Source organism: Ranitomeya imitator, chromosome 5 (assembly GCF_032444005.1).
Source record: "Ranitomeya imitator isolate aRanImi1 chromosome 5, aRanImi1.pri, whole genome shotgun sequence".
NCBI classification, from domain to species: domain Eukaryota; kingdom Metazoa; phylum Chordata; class Amphibia; order Anura; family Dendrobatidae; genus Ranitomeya; species Ranitomeya imitator.
Window position 1 is genome coordinate 449,143,421 of NC_091286.1, and position 16,668 is coordinate 449,160,088.

At 41.9% G+C, this 16,668-nt stretch overlaps 1 protein-coding gene across 22 annotated transcripts in view; it reads left to right on the forward strand.

Moving 5' to 3' along the window:
* DLG1 (discs large MAGUK scaffold protein 1) overlaps positions 1–16,668 on the forward strand; it is a 348,066-nt gene that overhangs the window by 197,929 nt on the left and 133,469 nt on the right. For all 22 annotated transcript variants that reach the window (XM_069727207.1, XM_069727208.1, XM_069727203.1 and 19 more), the window contains 3 exons: positions 5,588–5,641; positions 13,006–13,056; positions 14,624–14,748. In XM_069727207.1, coding sequence (XP_069583308.1) covers positions 5,588–5,641; positions 13,006–13,056; positions 14,624–14,748 — 230 coding nt within the window. The remainder of the gene's footprint in view (positions 1–5,587; positions 5,642–13,005; positions 13,057–14,623; positions 14,749–16,668) is intronic.

The following is a 16,668-nucleotide window of genomic DNA, read 5'->3' on the forward strand; positions in this document are numbered from 1 at the left end:
CCACTGTTATGCTGCAGTGCACAACAATGACACAACCAACATCATTGGAATGGAAGGGAGTAGAAGGTTTTTTTTTTTTCAGTTTTACATACATGTAGGTCTACAGCATTTTAAGAAGGTGTTGTCCAAGTAGTTGGTTGACAGACCCCTTTAAAACTAAAATTCTATGCTGATTCAATATATATTCTGAAAAAAGAAAAATGGTGGCAGCAACAGCATATAATGTCTGTGCCATTCCTCTCAGGCACAGACCAAACCTTCAATATAATGCAAAAATTGGAGGCAGCACAGCGCTCCAAGTGAAAAAATTGTGCCATTTAATAACCTATAATGGGGGCGTTTCAGTTCCAAAATGAGAACCTTTCTCAAGCATTACAAAAGTGCATATATTGAAAGCATCTCAATTATCCAAAGTATTTAACAGTTACAGTGCTGTGCAAATTAATTGGTTACCAGTCAGAGATTCAAATCAGCTTTTATATATAATAAATAAATCTCATATCTGCTACAGGAGGACATATATCTTACTAAAATTAGTATGTAACAGTGCATTATAACCTTTTAATATTAAATATTCAAAAATTTGTTTTTTTTTGCTTTGTCCCAATTAATTTGCACAGCACCGTATTACATAAGGAAGAGCATCTTCTAATTTACATAGCTCTCCAGCTGTGAAATCCTCAGGCCCTGTGCACTCACCGTGAACTGTAATGCCCATGACTGCTGCCCGCAGTGATACTGGTGTATGACGGTATAGAGGCGTCATCAAAAATACAAAAGAAAGCTAGTCACACTGCAAGTCTGTCAGTCAGTAGCCCAGGGTTTAGAAGCCACTTACTGTACTTCGAGCTGCGGGCTGGCATAGTCTGCCACAATCATTACACTCCTAGACTGGCACTGCTGACTGTAGCCGTACAGCACCCCGAGCTCTGTGCCGCTTATTTTATCTACCCTTGGGCAACTAAAGGCTTTTACAGGAGTTATAAATGGAAACTTACATGTAGAATCTAGAAAAGTGCATTCCTTGAACTTCCTTTTAGCCTGACTTTCACATTCTCAGGGTTTCTATTTTCCTTCCGTGTTTGGCTGCATATCACCAGTATTACTCACTGCGTTCTTTGCAGCCTCCATGTTAGTAACTTTGTGCTCAGACTTTGTGCACAACTGCAATTCTCAGAAAAGTCTGGGCCTCTTTACTGCGACTGTGTTAGAACGCTGATTCTGCTGTGAAATAAAACGGCCAAGTTGCAGCAAGTCACAAGTGACGCACATTGCAGTCTATGGCGAGTGAGTCGCTTGTAATAGAAATCTAACTTTTTGGGAAATATTTCCGAGCCACGTGTCAGTTGCGGGTTGTCGCCGTCACAGTGCGACACCATATGAAATCATTAGATGCAATGCGTCACTACATTTTAGTGATGTGACAAATGTCGCCCTTTAACCCCGGCCTAAATGAGGCAAGTGCAACTTACAGAGCGGGAAAAACCTACAAAACCTAAAGAAAATCTCCTGCTGCCTTGTCTTTTTCCTTCTCACCCCTCATTCACTGAACTCTCGCCATACTAGTGTACTGTGAGTAAGGCCGGAGTCACTCCAGTGTATGGCATCGGATGCGATATGCTAATGACCCTCGGCTCCTGCTCTGCGGTGACTGTGACCTGAGTGTCGGTGCTCTGTGCTCTGATTCTGTCGCATGACCGGATCGGAGCACAGCTGCAGAGGAGACGGAGAAAGTAATCTCTCCTTCTCCCCTGCTGCCGGGGTCTGCCTACACCGCACTGTGATGTTTCATAGACTTGTATGGGTGCGAGTGAGCCAAGTCACGCTGCAAATCGTTCTCTCACGCCGAATCTGCATGAGAAAATAATCGCAGATCTGAGCTTCCCCATAGAGTAACACTGGGCAGAGTGTAATATGATGTTTTATCGCATAGCACTGGGCCGTGTGATACGCTCGTGTGACTCCAGCATAACCAACTTCTCAATTGAAGGAGTGAAGAACTTCTAATTTTCTAGCGCAAATTTATATTTACAGGACTAAAACGAAGTCCGCTGTTACCCACCAAGCAACGTATTTCAATTGTTCTTCTTTTTCACAAATAGAATATTAGGGGCTGGATATGCAGAATGTAAAACGAGTTGTAAATGACGGTGGTGAACTTTGGTACCAGCCATATCAGAACCAAATATATCCTCATGACCTGCAGTGTACTCGCCATTATATTGCCGCTTCCCCTTATCGTGGAGTAAGGAGGCCTGACCCCGGGTGACTGTCCTGCTGCATGCACTCTGCTAAGGCCGTGTATCCTGAAAGGATTAGTCCACCAGGGTCGTCTCTCCTCACTCAGCCGCTTTTGATAATGTGCAGACATTTTTCCAATTTGAGGAAACTGCAGTCTGTTGATAGGAACTGTGCTCACTTTTATTGATAGATTTGGTTACTGTGCTCACTTTTATTGATAGATTTGGTTACTGTGCTCACTTTTATTGATAGATTTGGGAACTGTGCTCACTTTTATTGATAGATTTGGGAACTGTGCTCACTTTTATTGATAGATTTGGTTACTGTGCTCACTTTTATTGATAGATTTGGGAACTGTGCTCACTTTTATTGATAGATTTGGTTACTGTGCTCACTTTTATTGATAGATTTGGGAACTGTGCTCACTTTTATTGATTTGGTTACTGTGCTCACTTTTATTGATAGATTTGGGAACTGTGCTCACTTTTAGTGATAGATTTGGTTACTGTGCTCACTTTTATTGATAGATTTGGGAACTGTGCTCACTTTTATTGATAGATTTGGGAACTGTGCTCACTTTTATTGATAGATTTGGTTACTGTGCTCACTTTTATTGATAGATTTGGGAACTGTGCTCACTTTTAGTGATAGATTTGGTTACTGTGCTCACTTTTATTGATAGATTTGGGAACTGTGCTCACTTTTATTGATAGATTTGGTTACTGTGCTCACTTTTATTGATAGATTTGGGAACTGTGCTCACTTTTATTGATAGATTTGGTTACTGTGCTCACTTTTATTGATAGATTTGGCTACTGTGCTCACTTTTATTGATAGATTTGGTTACTGTGCTCACTTTTATTGATAGATTTGGCTACTGTGCTCACTTTTATTGATAGATTTGGTTACTGTGCTCACTTTTATTGATAGATTTGGCTACTGTGCTCACTTTTATTGATAGATTTGGTTACTGTGCTAACTTTTATTGATAGATTTTGGAACTGTGCTCACTTTTATTGATAGATTTGGTTACTGTGCTCACTTTTATTGATAGATTTGGTTACTGTGCTCACTTTTATTGATAGATTTTGGAACTGTGCTCACTTTTATTGATAGATTTTTGAACTGTGCTCACTTTTATTGATAGATTTTTGAACTGTGCTCACTTTTATTGATAGATTTTGGAACTGTGCTCACTTTTATTGATAGATTTGGGAACTGTGCTCACTTTTATTGATAGATTTTGGAACTGTGCTCACTTTTATTGATAGATTTAGGAACTGTGCTCACTTTTATTGATAGATTTGGGAACTGTGCTTTTTTTTTCCCTAAAAGCTTGATAAATACTTAAACAAAATACCATGAGAAACTGCAGGTGTTTTACAAATGTGTTTTTTTTTTATCCCCTTTTCTGCTATGACCCATAACTTTATAATGTGTCTAACAACATAAACATGAGAGGGCCTGTTTTGTTTTTGTTTTTTTTTCCTTTTTTGCGGGACAAGTTGTAGTTTCCTTAGACCAATAACTTTTTCAGTTGATGGGTCTGTGAGGACTTGTTTTTTGCAGGGCGAGCTGATGTTTTATTTACAATATTTTGAAGTATTGATACAATTTTTTTTTTTCTCATTGCGACGTTTACTGATCAGGTTAAATAATTTTGTTTCTTGTTAGATCAGACTTTTATGGATGCAGCGATACCACATATGTGTTTATTTTTTAATGGGAGAAAAGGGGGAATTAAGTTTTTAACCCCTTCACAACAGCCGTCGCACATGTATAGTGTTGCGGGAGGTGCGTTTCCAGCAACCACCGTACACGTACAGCTTGCTTTGCTATATGAGAGCTGACACCCTGTGGCAATGCTCACGATTGGTGTTAGTGCCGATTGTGGGCATTTAACCCCTCTGATGTCGCTGGTGACAGCGCCATCGTTTGGCAGAGTGAGGGAGCTCCCTTTCTGCTCTGATTGGCACAACGCAATTGCAGTTGCATTGTGTCGATGGTTTCAGTGGTGACCCCGAGCAGAAAGATGGCCATGGGTCACCTACGTACAGTTGCCTGTAAGTTCCTGCTTAGAGCAGGAGCTAATGCCCTCCTCCCTGTTTGGGAGATGCTGATCCAATGCCTTGCAATGCAGAAGCATTGCAAAGTATTAGATCAGCGATCAGGGCATCCTGGCCATCTTGTTGCATCCTGGAAAAAGGGTAAAAAAAAAAAGTTTAAATAAAAAGAAATTAAAAATAAAATAAAAAATTAATTATAAAAGTTTTTAAAAATATGAAAAATACCGCAAAATAAAGATTTAAAAACAAAAAGAAACAAAGGACATATATTTGCTATCGCTGTGTCCTGAACAACCTGACCTATAAAACTGTCCCACTAGTTAACCCTCTTCAGTGAACACTGTAAAAAAAAAAAAACATATCAAGAACTATGGTTTTTCATCGTTCCTCTGGACAAAAAGTGGGGAAAAAACAGTGTGACAGCAGCCAAGCATAAAATAAACTACGGTAAATAAATCTGGTATCGCTGTAATCGCACCAACACAAAGAATAAAGTCATCTAATCTCTTATACTGCAAGAGGTGCAGCGTAAAAATTAAACCATTTCTTCACCTGCTGTTTTATTCATTATGCCTCCCAAAGATCGCAGTAAGGCTCTGCTCACACTTATCCTGTGCTCTATGCTGAGCGCTTACATCGGGGTTTCCATATAAATCTCCGAAAAATGTGTATTTGAAGTGGTTATCACTATTGATAGTGCTCCGCTGCACTAGATCCTGGTGTATCATTGGGTCTCCATCATATGCCATGCTGGTGTGTAATGTGAAGGAAGGTGTTATTGGGAATCTAGCAGCACAATCCACTGCGCCAAACGGTTTATGTGGTGATAGTGTTCTTTAAAAATATCATCCATACCTTTATTTACGCAATCTGTTGCTCCCTGCAGAATAAATTGCAGTATTATTTCCATTGCAAGGGAGGCTAAAGTGCTTTGGACATGCCAAATCCGTTCTTAAGCCTCTGCCTTCCCTGTCTTCATTCCCTGCCTGACTGATGGCTTACTGAGTAAGCAGCCAGTGAGCTCAGTGAAGCAGACGGTGGTCCTAGGCAGTGAGTGGAGCCAGAGGCTCGGAAAGGGGTTTGGCATGTCCTTGCATAGGAATGAATACTGCCGTTTTTGGGTCAGGCAGCAGATTCCATAAATAAAGGTGTGGATGATGATATTCTCTTACAATGATCACCTTGACCATATAAACAGTTTGAGTTTTCATTTTTTTATGTGCTTAAAATTGTTCTGAATTTTTGAGAATACATATCTGTAACTTTTATTTTTTTTCTAGGCAAATCCCCCACCTGTGATTGTAAATACAGATAATCTGGACACACCACCTTATGTAAGTCTTGTGAGAATATTTTGTTTGTTTTCAGTTCTACTGTAAAGATATTTTTTCACATTCTGGAGGGTTAAGAAAAGGCTATTTACATGCATTTCATAGAGAATAAGGCCTCATTCAGAAGTCCAACAAAAGTCCGTTTCAACAGTGTTTGCTCAGTGTATCAGTATTTGACATCAGTGTTTCATCAGTGATTTTCATATTTGAAAAAAAAAAATAATAATTACAAAGCGTCTCCTATCTCACACACTGTTGCCATCCATTTGCAGTCTGGGATTTTCATGAACTCAGACTTGGGTTGTTTTCATCCATGATGCCACTAAAAACAAACGTGTATGTGACTTTTTTTGCTGATACGCCACAAAAAACCCACTGCCATTTGGACAGGCCCTTAGACTGTAATGGTCAAGTGTTCTATCTGTGAAAACTACGTCTTCTTGTGGCCCCGGAGCTCTCGTACGGTTGTTGTGATGACACGTGTCGCCGGCCCCCTATCACGCTAGCGTCACTGTCGCCCCCTTCGGACAAATCGAACATGAAATGGAAGTCCAGGCTGCAGCTGATCTGACTTCCTCTTCATGCGCAATTCGACAGAAGGAGGGCTGGTTGGGCGCCGGAGTCACAACTTGTCACGAGAGCCCAGGGGTCGGCACGGGAGGTGAGGATAAGCTTTATTTTATCGGGGCCAAGCGAGGGGTTGTTGCAGTAGCGATGACATTACAGCTGTAGCACCTGCCTGCTGCAGACAGTCCCTGCTCTCAGGGATCTAATGCCGACTACTTAAACTTCTTTACCCCTCCGTCACATACAATATTCGGACTAACGAGTTCACATACAATGTGCCTGTCAGGCGCCTGCTGGAAAAATACCTATAATATCTAATGTTTGCAATTTCAGTGCTCTAAAAGTGATCAGTGACCTTCATAGGGATGTAATAAAAGAGACTACACATAATCAGTTGCAAAAAAAACCATTTACTTAACATAAAACTAATAACTATGAAATACAAACTTTTCAAAACTCCCGCCAAATAGTCCCCAGTTCGACTCTCTCAAAAAAATGTACAAAGAAAATTTTTGAACACAAACTTAATTTTAAGGTACCTTAAGTACTATTAAAAACATATTCAATCAGAAGTAGATGCTGAGGTTTCCCCAGAAAAGTCACACTTGCAGAGCAAATAGCAAGAATTACACACCATTTTTGCATGTGTCAGGCAAATTGCTTTATGACATTTGAGACATTCATAATTTGAAATCCTTCTGGTTCCGCTTTCCGTTTGGCAGGTGGTGCATCTCCTTCTTTTGTGAGGTGGTGCAGATGGTGACTTTTCACCATCATCTTCCGGGCAGAACCTTTTGAGCTGAACTTGAAGGCGAGAGGGGATACCGATTGTTTTCACGCTTCTCCTGCGTAGCTCTCCAAGTACTAGTTCATGGGCCAATTTTTTCAGATACAATCGTCTACGGAGTGGTTCAAGCTTGTTTTCAAGATAAATTACTTGTGAATTTATACCACCCAAATTCAACATAGCAAAAAATATGACCATTGGCCAGCGTTTAATGTTTCTGCTGACGTTGAAAGTGGAGCACATCTGATCTGCTGTATCCACACCCCCTTTGGTGGCATCTTAAAATGTAATTATCTCCGGTTTTTTTTCTGCCCCAGTCCCAGGATCGATGGCAGCATCATCATGAAGTGTTGATAGAAGAAGTACGATTTTTTTGGCATGTGGTACATAGGAAACTAAAGCCTTTCCATTAAGGAATGCAAACATACTGCTGTACTGTTGTCTCTCTTTCACACTTACAAACTGTGGCGGCAATTCCCTTTTGTTTTTTCTTACAGTTCCCACATATGACAGCTTCTGAATTTTCAGATAATCAATCAGATCACAACTTGTAAACCAATTGTCAGCTGTAATATTGCGACCCGATCCAAATAAGGGTTCAGACAGTCTTTTTACAACATCAATGGGTTTGTTGCTCACACAGTAAGGACCTTCTGGTTGTTTTCCTGCATAAACTTCCAGGTTGTAAGTGTAGGTCTTACTGGCATCAACAAGGGCATAAATTTTTATTCCATATTTGTTTGGCTTTGATGGAATATATTGACGAAAGGCACATCTACCACGAAAACCAGGGAGCATTTCGTCAATAGTGAGATTCTCTCCAGGGTAATAACTTTGTTTACAGTTTACAACAAATCTTTGAAATATATCACGAATTGGAGCAAGTCGGTCATGTGTTTTGCGTTCGGTTCGGGTAGTTCTGTCGTCAAACCGAAGGCAACGAATTGGAATCTTGAATCTGTTTATGGACATAACAAGGCTAAATTTTTCAACTTCATCCCCATCTTTACCCCAAAGTTCCTCCAAACTTTGTCTATTTGCCCTATAAGCTCCTGCAAGGTACAGTAATCCAAAAAAAGCACGCAGTTCTATTTTATCTGTGGGCTTGATGGTTCTGTTGCAGATGTACTTGTCCTTTATAATGTCTATATATTGGTTGGTATATGTGACAATAGAGTCCAGAATGTCATCTGTAAATATACTGTTCCAGCATTCAACTGCAGTTTTTGCATTACGTGCAGTTCCTATTACTGCAGGAAGGTGAGTAATAATGTTTAAAGGTTCCCTACGTTTTTTCTGGAATGGCTTCTTGTTCCATTTAGTATTTTTATCTTTTCCAATATAATATGATCCAACTTCTTCATCCTCACCACTGTCACCATCTTGCTCTGTTTCAGAATCCAGGACACATTCTTCCACCTCATCATGAGAATCAATCTCACTTTCCTCTCCTAAATCCTCATTCAGTGTGAGGTCTCTATCATCTAACAGCATGTTTGTTACTTCCTCAACATCAAGTTGTTTGGATAAATTGTACATTTTCCTCTCCATTTCAGCAGATAATCTGAAGCAAGAGAAGGAATATGTTAGGGAACTACTGTATATGCCTGAGCAGCACACTTTCTTTTATAAAATCTCCCTTATTTCTATGAAATATCCTCACATTTTGTGCTATACATTCATAAAACAAGCTAAATAAACTATTGTGATGAATAAAAACATAAAATACCAACCTTACTGAATGTGACGTATTCACATACAATGAGCCTGAGAGATCTGTGCAGCTATATCCTCTCCCCTGAAGCTCTGAAATCCAACTGTGATATCAGGTTTCACAGACCTTCAAGAGACAGGAGACTACCTGGAGGGAGGGGGTTTCCTCACAATCTGGTGAGGAAGGAGAAATGAAAGTAAAAGAGACGCGCCTGTCAGATCAGTTGTATGTGACGGAAGGTTAAACCATGAATTGTAAGATGATAAAATGTTTTTGTTTTGTTTTTTTCCTCTTAAATTCTGCTCTGCCACATCTTGTGTGTCAAAGAAACATGAATATTGCCAGGTCAGGAAGGCCATACTGTGACTGCATTGGCTTCATTGGCCATATTTTGGGTCCTTTCAGAATTCATTTTTTTGGGTAATCTGTCAGAATGCCCAACAAAGTGCTACATGGAGAGCATTATAGAAGTGTAAAACTACCCTAAGTAACATGGCACTGGAATCGCTCTCAGCTCCTATTTTATGTTAAGAATTCTTCCACATACTTGTTTCTTGTAACATTTGCAAACAATTGGGTATTTAAAAGGAAAAAATGTAGAGTGAAGCACGCCATTTAAAACCCTTAATGAATGGAGAAGATAATAATAAGCTGCTGACCAGGACACAAGTAATAGTATCGAAGCTGCTTTATAAGCAAAATCTGTAGTGTTTGTGAAGTTGTATCCCCCATGGGTGGATACTTTTGCCAGTGGTTTCATTAGAAATTTGTGTAGTATCACATGTCCTTCTCGCAGTGGTTGTCTGGCCAGAATTGCAGCAATAATCACATCTGGCTGTATGTCAATTAAGTGTTGATGTCTGCTGGTTCACGGCAACTTTGGCATTTGGAAGGAGAATTTCCAGGTGGTTTCTCCAACAGAACATTCCTTAAAACGAGTGGTGGTGAAGGAGAACTTGCAGACATGTGCTGACATGCAGATTGGCTCCGTTTCAAATCAGCTGCAGCTAAAAGGAGTTTGTATTGTGGTCATCTGCCATTTAGCGGAGTAACAGCTCCACCATTAACAATGAAGCCTCTTATTAATCACTAGATGGTGGCCCGATTCTAACGCATCGGGTATTCTAGAATATGCATGTCCTTGTAGTATATTGCCCAGCGACGTAGTATACAGCACAGAGCCACGTAGTATATTGCACAGCCCACGTAGTATGTTGCCCAGCCACGTAGTATGTTGCCCAGCCACGTGGTATATTGCCCATCCATGTAGTATATTGCCCAGCCATGTAGTATATTGCCCAGCGACGTAGTATACAGCACAGAGCATATTGCCCAGCCACGTAGTATATTGCCCAGTCACGTAGTATATTGCCCAGCCATGTAGTATATTGCCCAGCCACGTAGTATATTGCACAGCCCACGTAGTATATTGCCCAGTCACGTACTATATTGGCCAGCTACGTAGTATATTGCCCAGCCATGTAGTATATTGCCCAGCCACGTAGTATATTGCACAGCCCACGTAGTATATTGCCCAGTCACGTACTATATTGGCCAGCTACGTAGTATATTGCCCAGTCACATAGTATATTGCACAGGCCACGTAGTATATTGCCAAGTCACGTAGTATATTGCCCAGTCACGTAGTATATTGCCCAGCCATGTAGTATATTGCCCAGTGACGTAGTATACAGCACAGAACATATTGCCCAGCCACGTAGCATATATTGCCCAGTCACGTAGTATATTGCCCAGTCACGTAGTATATTGCCCAGCCATGTAGTATATTGCCCAGCCACGTAGTATATTGCACAGCCCACGTAGTATATTGCCCAGTCACGTACTATATTGGCCAGCTACGTAGTATATTGCCCAGTCACATAGTATATTGCACAGGCCACGTAGTATATTGCCCAGTCAAGTAGTATATTGCCCAGCCATGTAGTATATTGCCCAGTGACGTAGTATACAGCACAGAGCATATTGCCCAGTTACGTAGTATATTGCCCAGTGACGTAGTATACAGCACAGAGCCACATAGTATATTGGCCAGTCACGTAGTATATTGCCCAGCTACGTAGTATATTGCCCAGCCACGTATGTCACGGGTTAAAAAATAAATATATACTCGCCTTCCGATCCGAGGGCCCCTTGTAGTTCTGTCGCCAGCTTCCGGTCCCAGGGTGTGAAGACGTCATGGCAGGTCCTTCTCGCGTAGGCGCGCAGGACCTGTGATGACGTCGCGGTCACATGACCGTGACGTCATGGAAGGTCCTTGTCGCATACCATCCTTAGCACCGGAGCATCGCGAAAGGCGAGTATATGATGATTTTTTTTATTTTTTTTACTATTTTTAACATTAGATCTTTTTACTATTGACGCTGCATAGGCAGCATCAATAGTAAAAACTTGGTCACACAGGGTTAATAGCGGCGGTAACGGAGTGAGTTACCCGCGGCATAACGCGGTCCGTTACCGCTGGCATTAACCCTGTGTGAGCGGTGACTGCAGGGATTAAGGAGCGGGTGCTGACTGCAGGGGAGTAGGGAGGGACTAATCGGACTGTGGCCGTCACTGATTGGTCGCGGCAGCCATGACAGGCAGCTGGCGAGACCAATCAGCGACTTGGATTCCATGACAGACAGAGGCTGCGACCAATGAATATCCGTGACAGACAGAAGGACAGACAGACAGAAAGACGGAAGTGACCCTTAGACAATTAAATAGGAGATCAGCTTGGAAATCAAGCTCATCTATATGTTGCCATAGTTTTTGACCTGTTGTAGGCACACCCTTGCCAGGGTGTGCCAGCCTGTATTTTTTCGGTTTTGATGTGTACGAGAAGGTACGGTAAATATTTCAGTATATTAAATGGCACACTGTGTAGAATTTATTGATTGGTACGTGCCATTCTACTGTTATGGAATTCAAATATTTAGGCCGTGTGCACACTTTGTTTTTGCTGTGTTTTTTCAGTGCAGATTTTCCAGAAAACCTGAAGTGTTTCTTGATGCCAGCAAAGTGAATGAGAATCTTGAAGTGTCGTGCGCATGATGCTTATTTGTGTTTTACTGATTGAAATCTGTAGTATCTCAATTCTTTCAGCATTTTTGCTGCAGATTTCACCCATACTAATGAGTAAGGAAAAAATCTGCATAAAAATGAACATGTATGCTGCTGTATTTTTCCTGCTAGAAATGCCTACCCCAAATGCTACCCTTAGGGTATCTTTTAGGGATATATACACCACATTTTATGCTTAGTCAATTGCTGCATATTACAGTAGCAGCATTGTGAAATTCCTGAAATCTCATCTTGTGCTGCAGAGAAGATAGCCATCACTGAGGATTTGTAATCTCTAGCATGTCCATTTATACCACAATAATGTGAATGCTGATGATTCGAGGCTGATACAGAGCAGCCAAACTCTATAACCATTAGTACGCGTCAACTTGTAAACATATTAATAGGCCACTTTTTATAAGTTAGGTGATTGTGTCCTAGTGCTGATGAGCCGCGATGTTCAGGTTTGGGGTGAGACCACACTGGGCAGCTATGCCCAACTAAGGTGGCCAACGGGATGTGTAGCACAATAAGGGAGTGTGCACCTGACTTTTGTTTTTCACTCTGGTCCGCTTCTAAATCTTCCTGAAAAAAGCATTTACCAAGTGCACAAAAGAAAGAACATAAGAATTTGTGTAAAAATGACTTGCTGTTAAGTTCAGTTATGATTCAGATTTACAAAGGTGCCAAGCAGCTAAAAGATGTGAGCTGACCATTCTCCCGGCATCTTCTGCTCTGAAGATGCTCCCTATTTTACTATACCACGGCCCTTTTGTGATCCTCACATGCGTGAATGACTTATGTATGGCTGAGCTGATGTGAAAATGCTCCGTTAAGCTACGTTCACACTAGCGTTCGGCTAGTGTGCGTCGCGCTAGCGTCGGGCGACGCAGCGGCGACGCACGCATCATGCGCCCCTATGTTTAACATGGGGGACGCATGCGTTTTTGCTTGTTGCGTTTTCCGACACGTGCGTCTTTTTTGACGCTAGCGTCGGACCAAGAAAACGCAACAAGTTGCATTTTTCTTGCGTCCGATTTTCGTCAAAAAACGACGCACGCGTCGAAAAATGCAGCGTTTTTGCGTGCGTTTGCACGCGTTTTTCAGTGCGTTGTGCGTCGCGTCGCCGACGCAGCGGCGCACGACGCTAGTGTGAACGTAGCCTTAGTTGCAGATTTGATATTTTAGAGTTGTCTTACTGTCACAGCCATGCTAAAATGTTCTGTTATTTTACAGGTAAATGGAACCGATACAGATTATGAATACGAGGAGATCACACTTGAAAGGGTAAATTCTCGATATTGTTTGAGTGCGTTAACACGACCAGGAATAATAGCGTTTTGGACGCAGTGTATTTTCGCTGCTTTCTACATACGTACTTGTCTTTCAGAACTATGCGGATTTACTGCATCTAATGACAGTCTATTCAGGGAAAGTAGGTAGAGGAGATCAGCGTATCAACTACAGAAATTGACATTCTGCGGCTTTTAAGGCCCCTTTCACGCATCCTTTTTTAGAATCAGTCAGAGTCCGTCAGTGTTGAAAAGACTTATCCTGTGCCGATTGTAAAAAACTGATGCACTGGATCCGTTTTTTTGACGGATCCGTTGAAGCAGCTGTAGCCGGAATTTAAAGGAACAAAATCCGAAAGAGAGAATTCAGTCTTCTGACGGACAGCGACGGATCCTGCGCCCATAGGCTTCCATTATAGCCAACGACTGACAGCGCAGGATCCGTCGCTGGCCAACTTTTCGATGTACACAAAAAGAGTTCCTAGGTCCGTTGTCTCCTGCCGACGGACAACGACTTTACAACAGATCCGTCAAAAGACGGAAGAAACGGATGGCTATCCATCACAGTCCGTCGCTAATACAAGTCTATGGGGAAAAATGGATCCAGCAGCAACGTTTGCAGGATCCGTTTTTTTTTCTAAAACTGACGGATTGTGACTGATTCTAAAAAACGGATGTGTGAAAGAGGCCTAAACCCGCACCGCATGTCAGTTTAAGCAGCGTTAAAAAGAAGCACAGTGGCCACGGGATTTCTATAAATCACATCCACTGTGCTTGTGATGTTAAACGCAGCAAAAATACCCTGCGTCCAAAATGCTACTATTCCTGATCGTGGGCACGTACCCTTATATTTATACGGCAACATTTTATTATATTATTTATTATGCGTTTCTTATGTGTGTCGTCATATTCTGCAGCGCTTTACAGACATTATCATCACATTACCCATTGGGGCACACAATGTATATTCCCTATGAATATGTCTTTGGAGTGTAGAAGGAAACAAGAGAACCTGGAGGAAACGCACACAATACAGGGAGAACATACAGTCTCATTGCTGATGTTGTCTTGATGGGATTCGAACCCAGGACCCTAGTTCTGCAAAGCAACAGTGCTAACCACTGAGCCACCGTGCTGACAACTGCTCCTCCTATTGTGTCAATGGAGCTTTTATTCTATATCACAATATTTGTATTTGTTACATCGGGATTGTACTTTGCAGTGGTAGGCGTCCGCAACATCCTTCAATCTAACGTCAATCCCAGAATAGTATGGTTTATCTGCAAAATATTTTCCGTCCCCTTTAGTTTCCATATTTCGTGTTTATACCATTTTGATTTTTGAAAAGCCCTGAGTATAGAGCTAAACTTTAGTTTATACAACGTAAGACATGTTCTACTTGTATCTTCATATGTACAATACGATATTGACCTGAGCACAGATAACAGTCCATATAGTGTCCGCCACATTCCTCTCGGTATTTTCAGTACTTTTCTGATGATGAGCCATTCTGTGCAGTGCGACTTTTTATATAATAATTTTTTTGTTGTGGTTTGTTTCAGGGAACATCAGGACTTGGATTTAGCATTGCTGGAGGTACCGATAATCCGCACATTGGGGAGGATACAAGCATTTTTATTACAAAAATTATTTCTGGGGGTGCAGCAGCCCAAGATGGAAGGTTACGGTAGGTACAATTTAGGTGATGAAGACATGCATACAATTCATAGATCTGTTATTTGTAATATAAAGCTTGGAAAGTGCATTCATAGTATGGTGTTTAGTATGTTGTGGGCTTCCTTTTTTTTAAGGGGTGAAGGAGAGTTTCATTTGTTTATTGAGTTGGAGAAAAAGGACCTTGATTAATGTTTTTTCTTAAAGGGAATCGGTCACCTCATTTTTCGCATATAAGCTGCAGCCACCGCAGTTAGGGGCTTATCTACAGCATTCTGTAATGCTGTAGATAAGCCCCCGATGTAACCTGAAAGATGAGAAAAACAAGTTAGATTATATTCACCCAGGGGCGGCCCAGGTCCGATGGGCATCGTAGGTCCGGGTCGTCCCATCTTCATACCATGTCGTCATCCTCCTTGCTTCGTGTCGCGGCTCCTGCGCAGGTGTACTGATTTGCCCTGTTGAGGGCAGAGTAAAGTACTGCAGTGCGCAGGTGCTGGGCCTCTCTGAGATTTCCCGGCTCCTGCGCACTGCAGTACTTCGATCTGCCCTCAACAGGCAGACAAAGTATGCCTGAGCCGGAGCCGCAACAGAAGCAAGGAAGAGGACGTCATAGCATGATGATGGGAGGCGCCGCACCGGACCGCTTCTGGGTGAGTATAATCTAACTTGGTTTTCTTATCTTTCAGGTTATATCGGGGGGCTTATCTACAGCATTACAGAATGTTTGTAGATAAGTCCCTAATCATGGTGGCCGCCGCTTATATACGAAAAATGAGGTGTCAGATTCCCTTTAAGACCTTAGATGAGTATCAAAACTAGTTAAAAGGAAAAATGGACCATTGCCCATTACAACCAGTGGAGTCACTAGTTTAAATTTTACAATCATCGTTTGAGAAATTTAGATTGGGAATCTAGTTTCCAAGAGTGATGATTCATTTTCCCCACTAAATTTAACGATAAATGATAAAGGTGGATACACTTGTCCACACTGATCAGTCTACATAGTTTATTTGTGTTTGTGTTTTTTTTTCATCTGCGTTTTTCCTGAAACTAAAGGTCTTGCAAAATCTGTCTGATATCTGATCTCAATACTGTCCTGGTTAGTCTACCGCCAGCAACAGGTCTGATTATACACTGCTCAAAAAAATAAAGGGAACACTTAAACAGAATATAACTCCAAGTAAATCAAACTTCTGTGAAATCAAACTGTCCACTTAGGAAGCAACACTGTTTGACAATCAATTTCACATGCTATTGTGCAAATGGAATAGATAACAGATGGAAATTATTGGCAGTTATCAAGACACCCTCAATAAAGGAGTGGTTCTGCAGGTGGAGACCACAGACCACATCTCAGTACCAATGCTTTCTGGATGATGTTTTGGTCATTTTTGAATGTTGGTTGTGCTTCCACACTCGTGGTAGCATGAGACGGATTCTACAACCCACACAAGTGGCTCAGGTAGTGCAGCTCATCCAGGATGGCACATCAATGCAAGCTGTGGCAAGAAGGCTTGTTGTCTGTCAGCGTAGTGTCCAGAGGCTGGAGGCGCTACCAGGAGATAGGCCAGTACACCAGGAGACTTGGAAGGGGCTGTAGGAGTGAAACAACCCTGCAGCAGGACCCGCTACCTCAGCCTTTGTGCAAGGAGGACCAGGAGGAGCACTGCCAGAGCCCTGCAAAATTACCTCCAGCAGGCCACAAATGTGCATGTGTCTGCACAAATGGTTAGATACTGACTCCATGAGGATGGTCTGAGTGCCCGACATCCACAGATGGGGGTTGTGCTCACAGCCCAACGCCGTGCAGGACGCTTGGCATTTGCCACAGAACACCAGGATTGGCAAATTCACCACTGGTGCCCTGTGCTCTTCACAGATGAAAGCAGGTTCACACAGCACATGTGACAGACGTGACAGAGTCTGGAGA